At 44.3% G+C, this 19,782-nt stretch overlaps 1 protein-coding gene across 9 annotated transcripts in view; it reads left to right on the plus strand.

The window, feature by feature from the left end:
- pomt2 (protein-O-mannosyltransferase 2) overlaps nucleotides 1-19,782 on the plus strand; it is a 231,480-nt gene that overhangs the window by 49,679 nt on the left and 162,019 nt on the right. For all 9 annotated transcript variants that reach the window (XM_063042712.1, XM_063042721.1, XM_063042693.1 and 6 more), the window contains one exon: nucleotides 7,070-7,178. In XM_063042712.1, coding sequence (XP_062898782.1) covers nucleotides 7,070-7,178 — 109 coding nt within the window. The remainder of the gene's footprint in view (nucleotides 1-7,069; nucleotides 7,179-19,782) is intronic.

Raw genomic sequence — 19,782 nt, forward strand, 5'->3', positions numbered from 1 at the left:
CAGTCCTCCAAGTGCAGCCTCGTAAAGCATTACATCCTTGCTCTTATATTCTGGTTCTCTTGGAATGAGTGCTAAGATTGCAATTGCTTTCCTTACCACAAACTTACCTTGCAAGTTAGCCTTTAGGGAATCCTGCATGAGGATTCCAAATCCCTTTTTACACTTGCAATTTCTTAGTTCTACCCACAAAGATTCTGTCTGCTTTCCAATCGTCTGTCTCCTTTTTTGAACAATTTGATTTCATTTTTTTACCAACAGAGCAGTGCCATCCCTTCTGCCTTCCTATATTTCCTTTTGATAGTGTGCATTCTTGAATATTAAGCTCCAAATATGATCTTCAGCCACGACACAGTGATGCTCACAATGTCAGAGCTGCTAATCTCTAATTGTGCTACGAGATCATCTACTCTATTTCGTCTACTACGTGCATTCAAATATAACATATGCAGTCGTATTTTCATCACCCTTTTCAATTTTAGACCATTTCAAAGGGGCAGAATTAGGCCATTGCTAAGGATGTTCTAAATACCTCAGCTCAGTCCCCTGCAATTTCTGCACTAGCCTCCTACAAGTTCACAGGCCCTGGTGATTTATCCACCCTATGTTAGACCATAAAACCATAAGATATAGCAGCAGAATTAGGCAATTTGGCCCATCAAATCTGCTCCGCCATTTCATCATAGCTGATCTATTTTTTCTCTCAGCCCCAATCTCCTGCTTTCTCCATGTATTCCTTCGTGCCCTGACCAGTCAAGAATTTACCAACCTCTGCCATAAAATATATGTGAGCTCTTGGCCTCCACAGCCACCTGTGGCAACAAATTCACCACACTCTGGCTAAAGACGTTCTTCCTCATCTCCGTTCTAAAAGGATGCCCCTCTATTCTGTGGCTATGTCCTCTGGTCTTAGATTCTCCCACCAAAGGAAACATTCTCTCCACATCCACGCTATCAAAGCTTTTCAAAATTTGATAGGTTTCAATGAGGTAACCCTCATTCTTCTGAATTCCAGTGAATACAGGCCCAGAACCATCAAGTGCTCTTCATATGACAAGCTATTCAAACCTAGAATCTTTTTAGTAAAACTCCTTTGAACCCTTTCTAGTTTCAGCACATTCTTTCTAAGATAAGGGGCCAAAACAATTTACAATACCCCAAGTGAAGCCTCACCAGTGCTTTTGCATCCATGTTACACTTCAACTCATCCCACTGACTTCAATTTTGTCCTATCATCTGCCTGTCTTTCCTGACAGTCTCAGTACATACTGCATCTACCTGCAAGGTTATTGGTGCCCCTTGTAATCTGTCCTTTTTGTACAGGTCATACCCTCCCCAGAAGAGATCCCAATGATCCAGAAATCTGAAACCCTGTCCCCTGCACTAATTCCTCAGATATACCTTCATCTGCCAAATCTTCCGACCAAACTCCGTACATTCTTTCTTCAGAACCTCATCCCTTTTCCTACCTACATAGTTTGTACCACTATGTACCCACAGCGGGGAAATCGGGTGTTCTTGAAAAGTTGATCTTGTGTCATCAGACTCTTGTCCTGTGCATTGATGCCTCCGTCCCAGATGATGATGCAACTAGTCAGGATGGCAGTCAAGGGAGCAATGAAAGGCAGATAGGGGAGTCTATTCTTTGTGCAGTAAACCAGGAGGTGGAGAGGAGCAAAAAATAAGTAATGGGTGGCTGCATACAGGGTGGCATATGATAAGAACAAAAATAGGTTGACTGAAAGGAGAGCACTGGAGATAAGGATTACTTGAAACTTGAAAATTCAGTGTTTACATCTCATATCTCAGCTGGGTAGTCCACAACACTGCCAAGAACATTGAATTTTCCATTTTCAGATACCACGTGCTCCCTTCTCTGCCGATCCACCCATGTTCTCTCTCCCATTCTGCACATCACTGCCACTGAGGAGACGTTGGATTTTGTCGAGGGAGAGAGAGTTCAAAAGTTGCGAATGGGGACAGCTGAGACATTCTGCATGCGAGGAGGTGTTGGATTGTGCATCACTAGGCATCTGGCAAGGGCCAACATAAAGAAGTAGGAGTGTGCCAGTGTTTGAGTTGTGAGATTAGGCTTTGACTCTTCGAGGCTTTAGCAAAGAGAGACAAAGGTTGTTGGAAGATGTGCACATTTTATTGCAAGGTGTATCGTACGAAAGGTAGTTAAAAAATACATGTGGACTGAGATGTTAACTGTCCTGTGCTGTCACCAGTGGGATCATCAGTTGATCTGCCACCTGTCCTCAGCAGTTTCGGCCCGCTTATGATCAAGACTCCCTCGAGGTGGTGGGCCAGCAGTGCTAAAGTGTATCAGGTAGATGTATTTTGAGCACAGATCAGCACAATGAATTAAGACATTATCACCATTAGTGAGACGTGGTTGTAGGAGGGGCAGGACAGGCAGCTCAGTGTTCTGGGGCTTCATTGTTTTAGATTTGATGGAGGGAAGGAATTGAAGGGGGAGGGTGGCATTACTAATCAGAGAAAATGTCACAGAGGTGCTCAGTTTGGACAGTCTGGAGAACTCATTTAGTGAGACTTTATGCGTAGAATTGAGGAATGAAAAAGGAATAACCACGTAAATGAGATTATATTGTAGACCACCCAAAAGTCAGCAGGATTTAGAGGAGCAAATTTGTAGAGATTGCAGACTGTTCAAAATTCAGAAGTTCAAAGTAAATGTTTTTATCAGAGTGCATACATGTCACCACATACAACCCTGAGATTCTTTTTCCCATGGACAAACTTGCAAATCTATAGAACAGTATCTGTAAACAGGATCAATGAACAACAATCTGTAAATGAAAATATTAAAAAAGAGCAATGAATAACAAGAATGAAATGACAAGATGAAGAGTTTTCAAAGTTAGACCATCGGTTGTGAGAACACCAGAAATAGGATGAATGTAGTTATCACCTTTAGTTCAAGAGCCTGATGGTTGAGGCGTTGTTAGAAAAATAGAGGAGCTATGGGTGACCTTAGGTAATTTCTAAGTAAGTACATGTTCAGCACGGCATTGTGGCTGAAAGGCCTGTATTGTGCTGTAGGGTTTCTATGTTTCTATGTAGTAACTGCTCTTGAACTTGGTGGTGTGAGTCCTGAAGCACTTGCACCTTCTATCTGGTGGCAGCAGCGAGAAAAGAGCATGAACTGGGTGGTGAGGATCTTTGATGATGGATGCTGCTTTTCTACAGCAACGTTTCATGTAGATGTACTCAATGGTTGGGAGGGCTTTATCCATGAGGTACTGGGCTGAATCCGCAACCTTTTGTAGGATTTTACGCTAAGGCATTGGTGTTTCTATACCAGGATGAAATGTAGCCAGTCAGCACACTTTCCACAGATCTATATAGGTTTGCCAAGGTTTTTGATGACATGCCGAATCTCTGCAGACTCTTGAGGAAGTAGAGGCGCTGTCATGCTTTCTTTGAAACTATATTTATATGATCAGTTCAGGACAGGCCCTCTGAGTAAGACCATAAAACAAAGGAGCAGAAGTCGGTCATTCGGCCCATCGAGTCTGCCACGTCATTTTATCATGAGCTGATCCATTCTCCCATTTAGTCCTACTCCCCCACCTTCTCACCATAACCTTTGATGCCCTGGCTACTCAGATACCTATCAATCTCTGCCTTAAATACACCCAATGACTTGGCCTCCACTGCCGCCCGTGGCAAAAAATTCCACAGATTCACCACCCTCTGGCTAAAAAAATTTCTTCGCATTTCTGTTCTGAATGGGCGCCCTTCAATCCTTAAGTCATGCCCTCTCGTACTAGACTCCCCCATCATGGGAAACAACTTTGCCACATCCACTCTGTCCATGCCTTTCAACATTCGAAATGTTTCTATGAGGACTCCCCTCATTCTTCTAAACTCCAAGGAATACAGTCCAAGAGCAGACAAACGTTCCTCATATGTTAACCCTCTCATTCCCGGAATCATTCCAGTGAATCTTCTCTGTACCCTCTCCAACGTCAGCACATCCTTTCTTAAATAAGGAGACCAAAACTGCCCACAGTACTCCAAGTGAGGTCTCACCAGCACCTTATAGAGCCTCAACATCACATCCCTGCTCCTATACTCTATTCCTCTAGAAATGAATGCCAACATTGTATTCGCCTTCTTCACCACCGACTCATCCTGGAGGTTAACCTTAAGGGTATCCTGTACGAGGATTCCCAAGTCCCGTTGCATCCCCATTTAAATAATAGTCTGCCCGTTTATTTCTTCTGCCAAAGTGCATAATCGTACACTTTCCAACATTGTATTTCATTTGTCACTTCTTTGCTCATTCTTCCAATCTATCCAAGTCTCTCTGCAGGTTTCCTGTTTCCTCAGCACTACCGGCCCCTCCACCTATCTTCGTATCATCAGCAAACTTAGCCACAAAGCTATCTATTCCGTAATCCAAATCGTTGATGTACAATGTAAAAAGAAGCGGCCCCAACACAGACCCCTGTGGAACACCACTGGTAACCGGCAGCCAACCAGAATAGGATCCCTTTATTCCCACTCTCTGTTTCCTGCCAATCAGCCAACACTCTATCCATGTATGTAACTTTCCCGTAATTCCATGGGCTCTTATCTTGTTAAGTAGCCTCATGTGTGGCACCTTGTCAAAGGCCTTCCGAAAATCCAAATATACAACATCCACTGCATCTCCCTTGTCTAGCCTACTTGTAATTTCCTCAAAAAATTGTAATAGGTTTGTCAAGCAGGATTTTCCTTTAAGGAATCCATGCTGAGTTCTGCCTATCTTGTTATATGCCTCCAGGTACTCTGTAACCTCATCCTTGACAATCGACTCCAACAACTTCCCAACCACCGATGTCAAGCTAACAGGTCTATAATTTGCTTTTTGCTTCCTTGCCCCCTTCTTAAATAGCGGAGTGACATTTGCAATCTTCCAGTCCTCCGGAACCATGCCAGAATCTATCGACTGTTGAAAGACCATCGCTAATGCCTCCGCAATCTCCACAGCTACTTCCTTCAGAACACGAGGGTGCATTCCATCTGGTCCAGGAGATTTATCTACCTTTAGACTATTCAGCTTCCTGAGTAATTTCTCTGTTGTAATTGTGACTGCACACACTTCTCTTCCCTGCCACCCTTGAGTATACTGCTGATGTCTTCCTCAGTGAAGACTGATGCAAAATACTCGTTCTGGCTCATGGACCTGTCGTTTCCCCCTCCTGAAGTCCACAATCAGTTCCCTGATCTTATTGACATTGAGAGATTGTTGTTATTACACCACTCAGCTAAATTTTCAATCTCCCTCCTCTATGCAGATTCATCATCACCTTTGATATGGCTCACAACAGTAGTATCATCAGCAAACTTGTAAAGTATATGGTGTTGAAGCTGTACTTAACCACATAGTCATAGGTGTAAAGCGAGTGGAGCAGAGGGCAAAGCGCATATTCCTGTGATGCTCCTGTGCTGATAGAGATTGTGGAGAAGACGTTTTTACCAATCCGAACTGACTGGCATATGCAAGAGAGGAAATCCAGGATCCAATTACAGAAGGGGGTCTTGAGGTCCAGGCCTTTGGTTTACTGATTAGTTTTGAGGGATGATTATAGTAAATGCTGAGCTGTAAATGGTAAAGAGCATCCTGATGTATGCAACTTTGCTGTCCAGATGTTCCAAGGTTGTGTGAAAAGCCAATGAGATGGTATCTGTTGTAGACCTGTTGCTTCTGTAGACAAATTGGAGCAGATCCAAGTCGCCACTCATACAGGAGCTGATCTGTTTCAACGCCAGCCTCTCAGTACACTTCATCACTGTGGATGTGAGTGCCACTGGACGATGGTCATTGAGATAGGTTACCATACTCTTCTTGGGCACCATTATTATTGAAGCCTGCTTGAAGCAGGTGGGTACCGCACACTGGTGGAGTGAGAGATTGAAGATATCTGTGAACACACCAGCCAGTTAATTAGCGCAGGCCTTCACTACTTGGCCAGGTTGGAATTGGAATTTGGAATTTTTTGCCACGAGCGGCTGTGGAGGAAAAGTCATTGGGTGCATTGAAGGCAGAGATAGATAGGTTCTTGATTAGCCAGGGCATCAAAGGGTATGGGGTGAAAGCAGGGGAGTGGGGACTGGAAGAATTGGATCAGCCATGATTGAATGGTGGAGCAGAATCGATGGGCTGAATGGCCTACTTCTCCTATATCTTATGGCCTTATGGATGGGAGGAGTATGGAAGGTTTTGGTCCCTGTGCAGGTCACTGGATCTAGGCAGATTAATAGTTCAGCATGGAATAGATGGACCGAAGGGCCTTGTTCTCTGCTGTCGTGTTCAATGAGTCTCTGACTCCTTTTTCTGAGCACTCACACTCCCCCAGCACATCACTCAATTTTGTTTCCTTTGCCAACCTTGTATCTACTTATGATACAAAGAGTACATCATGTGAGTGTCCTCTCCACTCTTCCAGCTCATTCCATCTGCCAGCCCTTTCTACCTGAACGTCCTGCCTTCTTTATTTAGTAAATTCCATCATCTGCTGCACTTTGTCTCCACTTCTCGCCTTACAGCCTCTGTCTCCCTTCCCTCCCGTCTGGCACTGTCTGCCCTTACCTTCCTTCTCCTTGTCTGTTTCTGTCCATCACAGCATGCGGTGTTTCTGCTTTTTGCTCTTAGTCATAGTCATAGTCATGCTTTATTGATCCCGGGGGAAAATTGGTTTTCGTTACAGTTGCACCATAAATAATAAATAGTAATAAAACCATAAATAGTTAAATAGTAATATGTAAATTATGTAAGGAAATAAGTCCAGTCTTGTGAAGTGCATTCTGTTCTGCGTATTGCTTCATTGTTTCTTCAACAGTGTTGGGGCTTTGTTCATATGTTTGACAATGGCATTGTTAATTGTAATCTGAGTACCCCAGATTGTTGAAGAGAATTTAAGTGTTGACCAGGTCTGGACCAGCTTTGATCTGAAATCTGTGGTGTTGATGGAGCTGATGCTGTTCAATCCATATGCAACAATATCTTTCTATTGGCAGACATTGGATGAATTACTGTAACTTTTGTTTTTCTTGGCAGATACTGGATGTATAACTATTTCACAGTATATCTTGTTGGATCCTATCCTAATGTTCTTTATTCTGGGAGCAGTCCTGTGCATGCTGAAGTTCAATGCCATGAAGGGCAGGTAAGTATAAATCATCCATAAATCTGATGAAGTGCATGATAAATATGCCACATGGGGTTTTTACCACACAAAAAAATAGTTTTTGCTTGATATCTTTTAACCGAGCAGAAGATCGAAAGTCAATGGATTTTACTTTTCATCCCATCAGCCAACACATTGAGCATCAAACAAGAGAAAATCTGCTGATGCTGGAAATCTAAGCAACACACACAAAAAGCTGGAGGAATTCAGCAGGTCAGGCAGCATCTACGGAAAAAGTCCTGCCAAAGGGTCTCGGCTTGAAACATCAACTGTTTTCCATAGATGCTGCCTGGCCTGCTGAGTTCCTCCAGCATTTTGTGTGTGTTGCAATGCATTCAGCATATCAATTTTCATAATTTACACCAGCTACAATGTGATCCCATCACCTCTCCACGGCTCCCTGGTCTGTTCATCCCTCTCTATACCCTGGCACTTTTCCTTCAATGGTAGCAGGTGCTATATCTGTCCCTGCACTTCCTCCCTCACCACCATCCAGGATCCTAAACTGCCCTTCCAGGAGACACAGAGATTCACACGCATCCCCTCTGACCTTGTTGCTTATTGGTTGTTTTTTCATTGTTATTGTCACATATACAGTGGAAAGTGTTTGAGTTTCATCCGGACAGATCATGCCATACTTGAGTCTTAAGAATATAGTGTAACAGAGAAAGTACAATGTGTGTAAACAAATTACATGAGATTAGCTGGATATGTGAAGGACTTTGACAAAGTATTGCACATGAGGCTGCTAAGTAAGTTGAGCTCAAGGCAAGATGCTCAAATGGATGGAAGACTTGCTGTCTGGCAGGAAGTAGAGAATGGGGATAAAGATGTTCTTTTTAGGATTGGTGCCTGGGCTCGGTGATGGGATCACAGTTTTTCATGTTACACGTTAGTGATCTGAACGACAGAACTGAAGGCATTGTGGTCAAGTTTAGTTGATTGGAGTACTGTGTAGACACAACAGGAGTGTTCCTATGCACGTCCAACAAAAAGCTTGAAAAAGTAGTAAGTTTTTAAATGGTACTTGTTGATTGGAGTACTACGCAGATGTAACAGCAGCATTCCCACGGAGGTCCGACAAGGAGCATTTAAAAACCCAGTTTCCATAAAAGAGAGGTGTGGTTCGTCCATCATCGTCGATGAAGACCTCGACACCATTAGTCACTTTGAGACTGGATGCGGTGTGTCCGAAGATGACTGGTCAGGCCAATTCAGGCACGGAATATCCTGGCTCATGTTGGGCAGACGTGTAGGCCCTGCAGTTGTTGCGCTGGTGGCTCTGGACTTGTGCAGCTCGCGCTTATGTTGTGCTTCAGCAATGCGCCTTGCTTCGTAAGCTTGACAGCCCTTGTGGATGAGGCCGTGCCAGGTAGGGCGGTTTTGTGCCAGCATTTCCCAGGAGGTTGTGTCTATGTCAAATGACTTCAGGGAGGCCTTTTGTGTGTCTTTGTAACGTTTCTTCTGCCCTCCATGCAAGCGTCTTCCAGCAGAGAGTTCCCCAAAAAGGAGCTGCTTGAGTATGCGCTTGTCCGGCATGCAGATGACATGACCTGCCCACCGGGTCTGTGCTCTCATCAGCAGTGTGTGGACTGATGGTAGACTTGCTCTAGAAAGAACCTTAGTGTTTGGTACTTTATCTTGCCATCTGATGCCTAATATTCTGCGAAGACAAGTCATGTGGAAATGGTTGAGCTGTCTTGCATGTCTTCGATACACAGTCCACGTTTCACAGGCATACGGGAGGGTAGTGAGTACCACGGCTCTGTAGACCTTCAGTTTTGTTGCTGGACTGATTCCTCGACGTTCCCATACAGTGAAGCGCAGTCTACCGAAAGCAGAACTTGCCTTTGCTATTCTGCAGTTAACTTCTGTATCAATCGTCACTGCTCGGGAGAGGGTGAGGCCAAGTAAGTAAACTGGTCCACTGCTTGTAGTTTCTGTCCTTTGACTGTGATTTTTGATTCTGTGTACGGTGCATGAGGGGCAGGCTAGTGCATGACTTCGGTCTTTTTGATGTTGATGGTGAGTCCAAAGTTGTCACAAGCCGTGGAGAATTTATCCATAAGAGAGGTACCGCCTGCTGGAGTGGTCATCGTGGGAACAGTTGTCGTCGGAGCAGTCTTGAGTCAGAGTAGTAATACTTTGGCTCAGTTTGGCTGTAGCGAGAACAGGCTTTGGCAAGGCAAGTTCATTCCTTAATTCTTATTTAACTAGAGAGAATGGAAGTATATCTGCAGAGCTGGTGTTCTGTTCTGGGTGTCAGGCAAAGGATTTCCTGGAGACTCCCAGCCTCCCCAGTGGCCACATCTGCGCCAGTTGCATCAAGATGCAGTTCCTTAGAGACTGCATTAGGGAAATGAAGCTGCATTTTGATGACCTTCAGCTTGTTAGGGAAGGTGAAGCAGTGATAGACAGGAGCTGCAGGGAGATAGTCACCCCAAGGCACAGGAGACAGATAAATGGGTGACTGTCAGGAGAGGGAAGGGAGAACATCAGATGGTGGAGAGCACCCCTGAGGCCATGCCCCTCAACAAAAGTACTCTATTTTGAATACTGTTATGGAGGGGACAACCTGCCTGGGGGACACAACAGCGGGCGTGCCTCTGGCACTGAGTCTGGCCCTGTGGCTCAGAAGGGTAGGGAACTGAAGGAGATGGCAGCAATAATAGGGGACTATAGAGGATACACAGGCAATTCTGTGGACGTGAAAAGGAAACGTGGATTGTACACAAAATGCTGGAGGAACTTAGCAGGCCAAGAAGCATCAAGCTAATATGGCAGGGGTTTGGGAACAAGTGTGATAGAGCTGAGGCTGAGCCAGTAAGTTTACAATTAGATGATGAGTGTAACAGGCTGCATCACTGCCTGGTATGTCTTCACAGGACTGAAAGAAGCTGCAGAGGGTTGTAAATATAGTCGGCTCCAGCATGGGTACCAGCCTACAAAGTACCCAGAACAGCTTCAAGGAGCGGTGTCTCAGAAAGGCAGCGTCCATTATTAAGGACCTCCAGCACCCAGGACATGCCCTTTTCTCACTGTTACCATCAGATAGGAGATGCAGAAGCCTGAACGCACACACTCAGCGATTCAGGAACAGCTTCTTCCCCTCTGCCATCCGATTCCTAAATGGACATTGAACCCATGAACACTACCTCACTTTTTTAATATATATTATTTCTGGTTTTCGCATGATTTTTAATAAATTCATATACGTATACTGTAATTAAGTAGAAGAAAGCCCTTAACTCCAAGTGGAGTCATCGGGACGCTGTCATGATGGCGTTTTTTCAGCAGGCTTTCTTATTTTTATGAGGCCGAGTTGCCAGCTCGATGTTCAACCCAGCACGGATGGAAAGCGTGCAAGGGAGCCAGCTGGTTTCGAACTTGGGAGCCTTCATAGAACATAAAACATAGAATAGTACAGCACAGTACAGGCCCTTCGGCCCACAATATTGTGCCGACCCTCAAACCCTGCCTCCCATATAACCACCCACCTTAAATTCCTCCATATACCTGTCTAGTGGTCTCTTAGATTTCATGAGTGTATCTGCCTCCACCACTGACTCAGGCAGTGCATTCCACGCACCAACCACTCTCTGAGTAAAAAACCTTCCTCTAATATCCCCCTTGAACTTCCCACCCCTTACCTTAAAGCCATGTCCTCTTGTATTGAGCAGCGGTGCCCTGGGGAAGAGGCGCTGGCTATCCACTCTATCTATTACTCTTATTATCTTGTACACCTCTATCATGTCTCCTCTCATCCTCCTTCTCTCTCCGAAGAGTAAAGCCCCAGCTCCCTTAATCTCTGATCTTAATGCATACTCTCTAAACCAGGCAGCATCCTGGTAAATCTCCTCTGTACCCTTTCCAATGCTTCTACATCCTTCCTATAGTGAGGCGACCAGAACTGGATACAGTACTCCAAGTGTGGCCGAACCAGAGTTTTATAGAGCTGCATCATTACCTCGCGACTCTTAAACTCTATCCCTCGACTTAGGAAAACTAATACCCCTTAAGCTTTCTTAACACCCCTATCTACCTGTGAGACAACTTTCAGGGATCTGTGGACATGTACCCCCAGATCCTTCTGCTCCTCGACACTACGAAGTATCCTGCCATTTACTTTGTACTCTGCCTTGGAGTTTGTCCTTCTAAAGTGTACCACCTCACACTTCTCCGGGTTGAATCCATCTGCCATTTCTCAGCCCACTTCTGCATCCTATCAATGTCTCTCTGCAATCTTTGACAATTCTCTACACTATCCACAACACCACCAACCTTTGTGTCGTTTGCAAACTTGCCAACCCACCCTTCTACCCCCACATCCAGGTCGTTAATAAAAATTACGAAAAGTAGGGTCCCTGATCCTTGTGGGACACCACTAGTCACAATCCTCCAATTCGAATGTACTCCTTCCACCGCGACCCTCTGCCTTCTGCAGGCAAGCCAATTCTGAATCCACCTGGACAAACTTCCCTGGATCCCATGCCTTCTGACTTTTTGAATAAGTCTACCATGTGGAACCTTGTCAAATGCCTTACTAAAATCCATATAGATCACATCCACTGCACTACCATCATCTAGATGCCTGGTCACCTCCTCAAAGAACTCTATCAGGTTTGTTAGACATGATCTGCCCTTCACAAAGCCATGCTGACTGTCCCTGATCAGACCATGATTCTCTAAATGCCCATAGATCCTATCTCCAAGAATCTTTTCCAACAGCTTTCCCACCACAGACGTAAGGCTCACTGGTCTATAATTACCCGGACTATCACTACTACCTTTTTTGAACAAGGGGACAACGTTCGCCTCCCTCCAATCGTCCGGTACCATTCCCTTGGACAACGAGGACAAAAAGATCCTCGCCAGAGGCTCAGCAATCTCTTCCCTCGCCTCGTGGAGCAGCCTGGGGAATATTCCATCAGGCCCAGGGGACTTATCCGTCCTAATGTATTTTATCAACTCAAACACCTCCTCTCCCTTTATATCAACATGCTCCAGAGCATTAACCTCACTCATATTGTCCTCACCATCATCAAGTTCCCTCTCATTGGTGAATACCGAAGAGAAGTATTCATTGAGGATCTCGCTTACTTCCACAGCCTCCAGGCACATCTTCCCACCTTTATCTCTAATCGGTCCTACCTTCACTCCTGTCATCCTTTTGTTCTTCACATAATTGAAGAATGCCTTGGGGTTTTCCTTTACCTTACTCGCCAAGGCCTTCTCATGCCCTCTTCTTGCTCTCCTCAGCCCCTTCTTAAGCTCCTTTCTTGCTACCCTATATTCCTCAATAGACCCATCTGATCCTTGCTTCCTAAACCTCATGTATGCTGCCTTCTTCCACCTGACTAGATTTTCCAACTCACTCTTCACCGGGACAAATTTATCCCTAACATCCTGCAAGAGATCCCTAAACATTGACCACATGTCCATAATACATTTCCCTGCAAAAACATCATCCCAATTCACACCTGCAAGTTCTAGCCTTATAGCGTCATAATTTGCCCTTCCCCAATTAAAAATTTTCCTGTCCTCTTTGATTCTGTCCTTTTCCATGATAATGCTAAAGGCCAGGGTCACTGTCCCCCAGATGCTCACCCACTGAGAGATCTGTGACCTGACCCGGTACGTTACCTAATACTAGATCTAGTATGGCATTCCCCCTAGTCGGCCTGTCAACGTACTGTGACAGGAATCTGTCCTGGACATACTTAACAAACTCTGCCCCTTCCAAACCCTTGGAACTAATCAGGTGCCACTCAATATTAGGGAAGTTAAAGTCACCCATGATAACAACCCTGTTATTTCCAAAATCTGCCTCCCAATCTGCTCCTCGGTATCTCCGAAGTCCGGCGCTGATGCTACTGCGCCACCAACTGGCTGTATACTGTAATTGATTTACATATTTTTTTCTTCTATATTATGTATTGCATTGAACTACTGCTGCTGCTAAGTTAACACATTTCACAACACATGCCGATGATAATAAACCTGATTCTGATCTGGAATGAATGTCGGAAGGGTCTTGGCCCAAGACATCTGCTGTAGTTTTTTCCATAGATGCTGACTGGCCTGCTGAGTTCCTCCAGCATTTTGTGTGTGTTGCTTGGATTTCCAGCATTTGCAGATTTTCTCTTGTTCGTGAAGGAAACACGGATGGCAGTTTGCCTCCCAGGTGCCAGAGTCTGAAATATTTCTGGACGCATTCACAGTATTCTGAAAAGAGAGGGTGAGCAGCCAAAAGTTGTGGTACATAATGGTACCAATGACATAGGAGGAAAAAAGGAGAAGCATAGAAAACCTACAGCACAATACAGGCCCTTTGGCCCTCAATGCTGTGCTGAACATGTACTTACTTTAGAAATTACCTGGGGTTAATTTTATACATGAAACAATAAAACGTACCCTGTACATTGAACCATCAAAAAGTTGAACTATCACCACCTCAGCCGCCCAGCTGGACAGTCAGTGGCTGTTTGTCGTTGCTATAATTGCCTACTCTGAACTTATGTGGTACCAGTATGCAGTCTTTGTTCTCTACTTGTTCATTACACCATTCAGCAGGTTAGGTTTTCATCAGCGACAACCTTGGCAAACTCCAGTGAATATCGCTGTTACTTTATCACCATAAATCTTTATAAATGTTTACTTAAATTCTGTAACCAGTCTGCTGAATATTCACAAAGGTAGTAATCTCAGGATTGTTGCCTGTGCCATGTGACAGCGAAGCTAGGATAGAATGAGGTGGCAGATAAATGCGTGACTGAAGAATTAGAGAGGGGACAGGGGTTCAGAGTTTTGGATTATTGAGACCTCTTCTGGGGCAGGTGGGACCTGTATAAAAGATATCAGTTGCAAATGAATCCAAGGGGGACCAATATTCTTGCAGGCATAAGAACATAAATAGGAGCAGGAGTCGGCCATCTGGCCCATCGAGCCTGCCCCTTCATTCAATAACATCATGGCTGATCTGTGCGTAAACTCAGCTCCATCTACCTGCCTTTTCTCCATAACCCTTAATTCCCTTACTATGTAAAAACCTATCTAACTGTATCTTAAATATATTTAGTGAAGAAGCCTCAATTACTTCCCTGAGCAGAGAATTCCACAGATTCACCACTCTCTAGGAAAAACCGAGTGATCAACAGTACTGGGGCTCCACAGGGGACTGTCTTGTCTCCCTTTCTCTTCACCATTTACACCTCAAACTTCAACTACTGCACAGAGTCTTGTCATCTTCAGAAGTTTTCTGATGACTCTGCCATAGTTGGATACATCAGCAAGGGAGATGAGGCTGAGTACAGGGCTACGGTACGAAACTTTGTCACATGGTGTGAGCAGGATGATCTGCATCTTAATGTGAAAAAGACTAAGGAGCTGGTGGTAGACCTGAGGAGAGCTAAGGTACCGGTAACCCCTGTTTCCATCCAGGGGGTCAGTGTGGACATGGTGGAGGATTACAGATACCTGGGGATACAAAATGGACAATAAACTGGACTGGTCAAAGAACACCGAGGCTGTCTACAAGAAGGGTCAGAGCCGTCTGTATTTCTTGAGGAGACTGAGGTCCTTTAACATCTGCCGGACGATGCTGAGGATGTTCTACGAGTCTGTGGTGGCCAGTGCGATCACGTGCACCCACATGAACATTCCAAATCTTCCCCAACCAGAAGAACAAACATAAAACCATAAGAAATTGGAGCAGGAGTCGGCCATCTGGCCCATCGAGCCTGCCCCGCCATTCAATAAGATCATGGCTAATCTGTCTGTAAACTCAGTTCCATCTACCTGCCTTTTTCCCATAACCCTTAAACTACTTCCCTGGGCAGAGAATTCCACAGATTCACCATTCTCTGGGAAAAGTTTCTCTTCATCTCCATCCTAAATCTTCTCCCCTGAATCAGATTTACTCCAGCCATTTGGAGTGGTTCAAACTAACATGGCAGCGGGTTGGGAACCAGTATGATAGAGTTGAGGATGAGCTAGCAGGTTTACAAGTAGATGATGGGTGTAACATGAATATAGGAAGGACAAGCCAATGATTGGGTACAAATGCAGACAGAACAAAGAGTTAAATTGTACCACAGAGGCAAATTTCAAAAGGGTAAAGAATGCAGGACAGAAGGCGCGTACCATTCGGAATAAGGTGGACCAACTTGTGGCACAGTTAGAGATTGGTTTGTGTGATGTTGTGAGCATCATTGAGTTGTGGCTGAAGGAGGGCCACAGTTGGGAATTTAACATTGAAGGATGTACTTTGTACCAAAAGGGCAGGCAGGAGGGCATAGATGGTGGTGTGGCTCTGTTGGTGAGAGACTGAACTTAGAAAAAGGTGACGTGGGGTCAGAGAATGTTGAATCTTTGTGGGTGGAGTTGAGAAATTGCAAGGATAAAAAAAAATTATGGGAATCGTATATAGGCCTTCACATAGTAGCCAGGATATGGGGTTGAGGTTGCAAAGGGAACTGGAAAAGGCATGTAATAAGGGTAATGACATAATTGTAATGGGGGACGACAATTTGCAAGGGGATTGGAAAAATCAGGTTGGTGTCGGATTGCAAGAGAAGGAACTTGTTGAATGCCTACAATATGGCTTTTTTAGAGCAGTTTGTGCTTGAGCCTTCTTAGGGAAAGGTATCTTAGATTAGGTGTTGCGTAATAATCCAGATTTTATTAGTCAGTTTATCATAAAGGAACCCTTAGCAGGCAGTGATCATAACAGGATTGAATTCATACTGCAATTTGAGAGGGAGAAGCATAAGTCACATGTATCATGGAGCTATGGTGTTGTGGCCATTACAGAGAGTTGGATGGTGCAGGGGCAGGAATGGCTATTTCAAGTGCCAGGCTTTAGATGTTTCAGAAAGGACAGGGAGGGAGGCAAAGAGGTGGGGGTGTGGCAGTGTTGATCAGAGATAGTGTCATGGCTGCAGAAAAGGAGGAAGTTATGGAGGGGTTGTCTACGGAGTCTCTGTGGGTGAAAGTTAATACACCATATGCAATTAACTGATTGAACTTTATAAATCTTAATCTGAATATAGGGTTAGTAAAGAAAATAAAAAGAAAAAGGCCCCATTTTAAGAGAAAAGTCAGAAGTGCACGTTGGCACTCATAAATACAGCCATTCATCAACCATCAACCTCTTCCAAGCGTCATCTACCTTCAGACCCTCGCTCCCGGTCCACTCCGTCCAGTGGTCTACCAGCTGTCTCCGTACGTGTCTTCCTTCTTCTCCTCTTGCTGACCAAAGACCGCGAAAATCTCTCTTCCAAACTCACAAGAAACAACAGCATGTCTCATTGGATAGGCCCCCCCACATTCCAAGCCCTGTTATCTCCAGTCATAACCCAAACATTGCTGCTACAGAGAAACCATTACATTAGCAGTGAAACCTTACAGCGTGCTACATCTATGTATCTTTATCTTATGGACAAGTCTTTTATGCACTTTATCGAACGCCTTCTGGAAATCCAAGTAAATAATGTCCATCTGTTCCCCTTTATGCACTGTGCTCATTATATCCTCAAAGAACTCCAGTAAGTTTGCCAAACAGGACCTGCCTTTGCTGAATCCATGTTGCGTCTGCCTGATGAATCCATTGCTTTCCAGATGCCTCGCAATTTCTTTAAAGATAGCTTCAAGCATTTTCCCAACTACAGATGTTAAACTAACTGGCCTAGTTACCTGCCTTTTGTTTACATCTTTTTTTGAACAGAATCAGAATCAGGTTTATTATTACCAGCATGTGACATGAAATTTGTCTCACAGTGGCATGACATTCGCCGTCTTCCAATCCGTTGGGACCTGCCCAGAGTCCTGAGAATTTTGGTAAATTATCACCAAAGCCTCTACTATAACTTCTGCCATTTCTTTCAATACCCTTGGATGCATTCATCAGGTCCAGGGGACTTTACTCTTTTCAGGCCCACAAGTTTACTCAGCACTACCTCTTTAGTGATAGCTACTGTATCGAGGTCCTCATCTCCTATTGGATCCATAACATCTCTCTTTGGCATGTTAGACGTGTCCTCCACCGTGAAGACCGACACATAATAGTCATTCAAAGCCTCTGCCATTTCCTCATTACCCAATGTCAATTCCCCCTTCTCGTCCTTCAAGGAACCTACATTCACTTTAGCCACCCTTTTCTGCTTTATATAATAAAAAGTTTTACTATCTTTTTTTTATATTTTGTGCTCATTTATTTTCATAAACTAGCTTCCCTTTCTTTATTGCTCACTTTGTGAGCAATAAAGTTTTAAAGTTTTCTCAATTTTCCAGTTACCCACAATCCTTGGCGACTTTGTAACCATGAATGGTTCAGCACAGCCAAGAAGGGCCAAAAGGCCTGTTTCTGTGCTGTAGTTTTTCTATGGTTTCTATGAGCTTTTAGTTTGATGCCTTCTTTTATTTCCTTAGTTTCCAAGGCTGGCTCTCCCCACTTTCACTGTCCTTGCTTTCAACTGGAATATACTTTTGTTGAGCACCGTGAAAAATCTCTGAAAGTCTTCCACTGTTCCTCAACTGTCCCACCATATAGCCTGTGTTCCCAGTCTACACTAGCCAAATCCTCCGTCATCCCATTGTAGTCTCCATTGTTCAGGCATAATACAGAATCAGAATCAGGTTTATAAACACTGGCAGGTGTCGTGAAATTTGTGAACTTAGCAGCAGTAGTTCAGTGCAAAACATACAGAAGAAGAAAAAGAAATAATAAGTATATGAATAAGACCATAAGACAAAGGAGCAGAAGTCGGCCATTCGGCCCATCGAGTCTGCTCCGCAATTTTATTATGAGCTGATCTATTCTCCCATTTAGTCCCACTCCCCTGCCTTCTCACCATAACCATTGAGGCCCTGGCTACTCAGATACTTATCACTCTCTGCCTTAAATACACCCAATGACTTGACCTCCACTGCTGCCCGTGGCAACAAATTCCATAGATTCACCACCCTCTGGCTAAAAAAATTTCTTCGCATTTCTGTTCTGAATGGGAGCCCTTCAACCCTTAAGTCATGCCCTCTTGTACTGGACTCCTCCATCATGGGAAACAACTTTGCCACATACACTCTATCCATGCCTTTCATCATTCGAAATGTTTCTATGAGGTCTCCCCTCATTCTTCTAAACTCCAAGGAGTACAGTCCAAGAGCGGACAAACGTTCCTCATAGGTTAACCCTCTCATTCCCGGAATCATTCTACTGAATCTTCTCTGAACCCTCTCCAACATCAGCACATCCTTTCTTAAATAAGGAGACCAAAACTGCACAGTACTCCAAGTGAGGTCTTACCAGTGCCTTATAGAGCCTCAACATCACATCCCTGCTCCTATACTCTATTCCTCTAGAAATGAATCCCAACTTTTCATTCGCCTTCTTCACCACGGACTCAACCTGGAGGTTAACCTTAAGGGTATCCTGCACGAGGACTCCCAAGTCCCGATGCATCTCCGAACCTTGAATTCTTTCCCTATTTAAATAATAGTCTGCCCGTTTATTTCTTCTGCCAAAGTGCATAACCATACACTTTCCAACATTGTATTTCATTTGCCACTTCTTTGCCCATTCTCCCAATCTATCCAAGTCTCCCTGCAGAGTCTCTGTTTCCTCAGCACTACTGGCCCCTCCACCTATCTTTGTATCATCAGCAGACTTAGCTACAAAGCCATCTATTCCATAATCCAAATCGTTGATGTACAACGTAAAAAGAAGCGGCCCCAACACGGACCCCTGTGGAACACCAACCAGAATGGGATCCCTTTATTCCCACTCTCTGTTTCCTGCCAATCAGCCAATGCTCTATCCACGTATGTAACTTTCCCATAATTCCATGGGCTCTTACCTTGTTTAGCAGCCTCATGCGCAACACCTTGTCAAAGGTCTTCTGAAAATCCAAATACACAACATCCACTGCATCTCCCTTGTCTAGCCTACTTGTAATTTCCTCAAAAAATGGCAATAGGTTTGACAGGCAGGATTTTCCTTTAAGGAAACCATGCTGAGTTTGTCTATCTTGTCATATGCCTCCAGGCACTCCGTAACCTCATCCTTGACAATCGACTCCAACAACTTCCCAACCACCGATGCCAAGCTAACAGATCTATAATTTCCTTTTTGCTTCCTTGCCCCCTTCTTAAATAGCAGAGTGGCATTTGCAATCTTCCAGTCCTCTGGAACCATGCCAGAATCTATCGACTTTTGAAAGATCATTGCTAATTCCTCCGCAATCTCTACAGCTACTTCCTTCAGAACACGAGGGTGCATTCCATCTGGTCCGGGAGATTTATGTACCCTTAGACTATTCAGCTTCCTGAGTACTTTCTCTGCCGTAATTGTGACTGCGCACAGTTCACTTCCCTGACACTCTTGAGTGTCCGGTATACTGCTGACGTCTTCCTCAATGAAGACTTGTTCAAAATACTCATTCAGCTCCTCCGCCATCTCCTTATCTCCCATTACAATTTCCCCAGCATCATTTTCTATTGGTCCTATATCTACTCTCACCTGTCTTTTACTCTTTATATACTTGAAAAATCTTTTATAATCCTCTTTGATATTATTTGCTAGCTTCTT

This window comes from Mobula hypostoma, chromosome 1, assembly GCF_963921235.1.
Source record: "Mobula hypostoma chromosome 1, sMobHyp1.1, whole genome shotgun sequence".
NCBI classification, from domain to species: Eukaryota; Metazoa; Chordata; class Chondrichthyes; order Myliobatiformes; family Myliobatidae; genus Mobula; species Mobula hypostoma.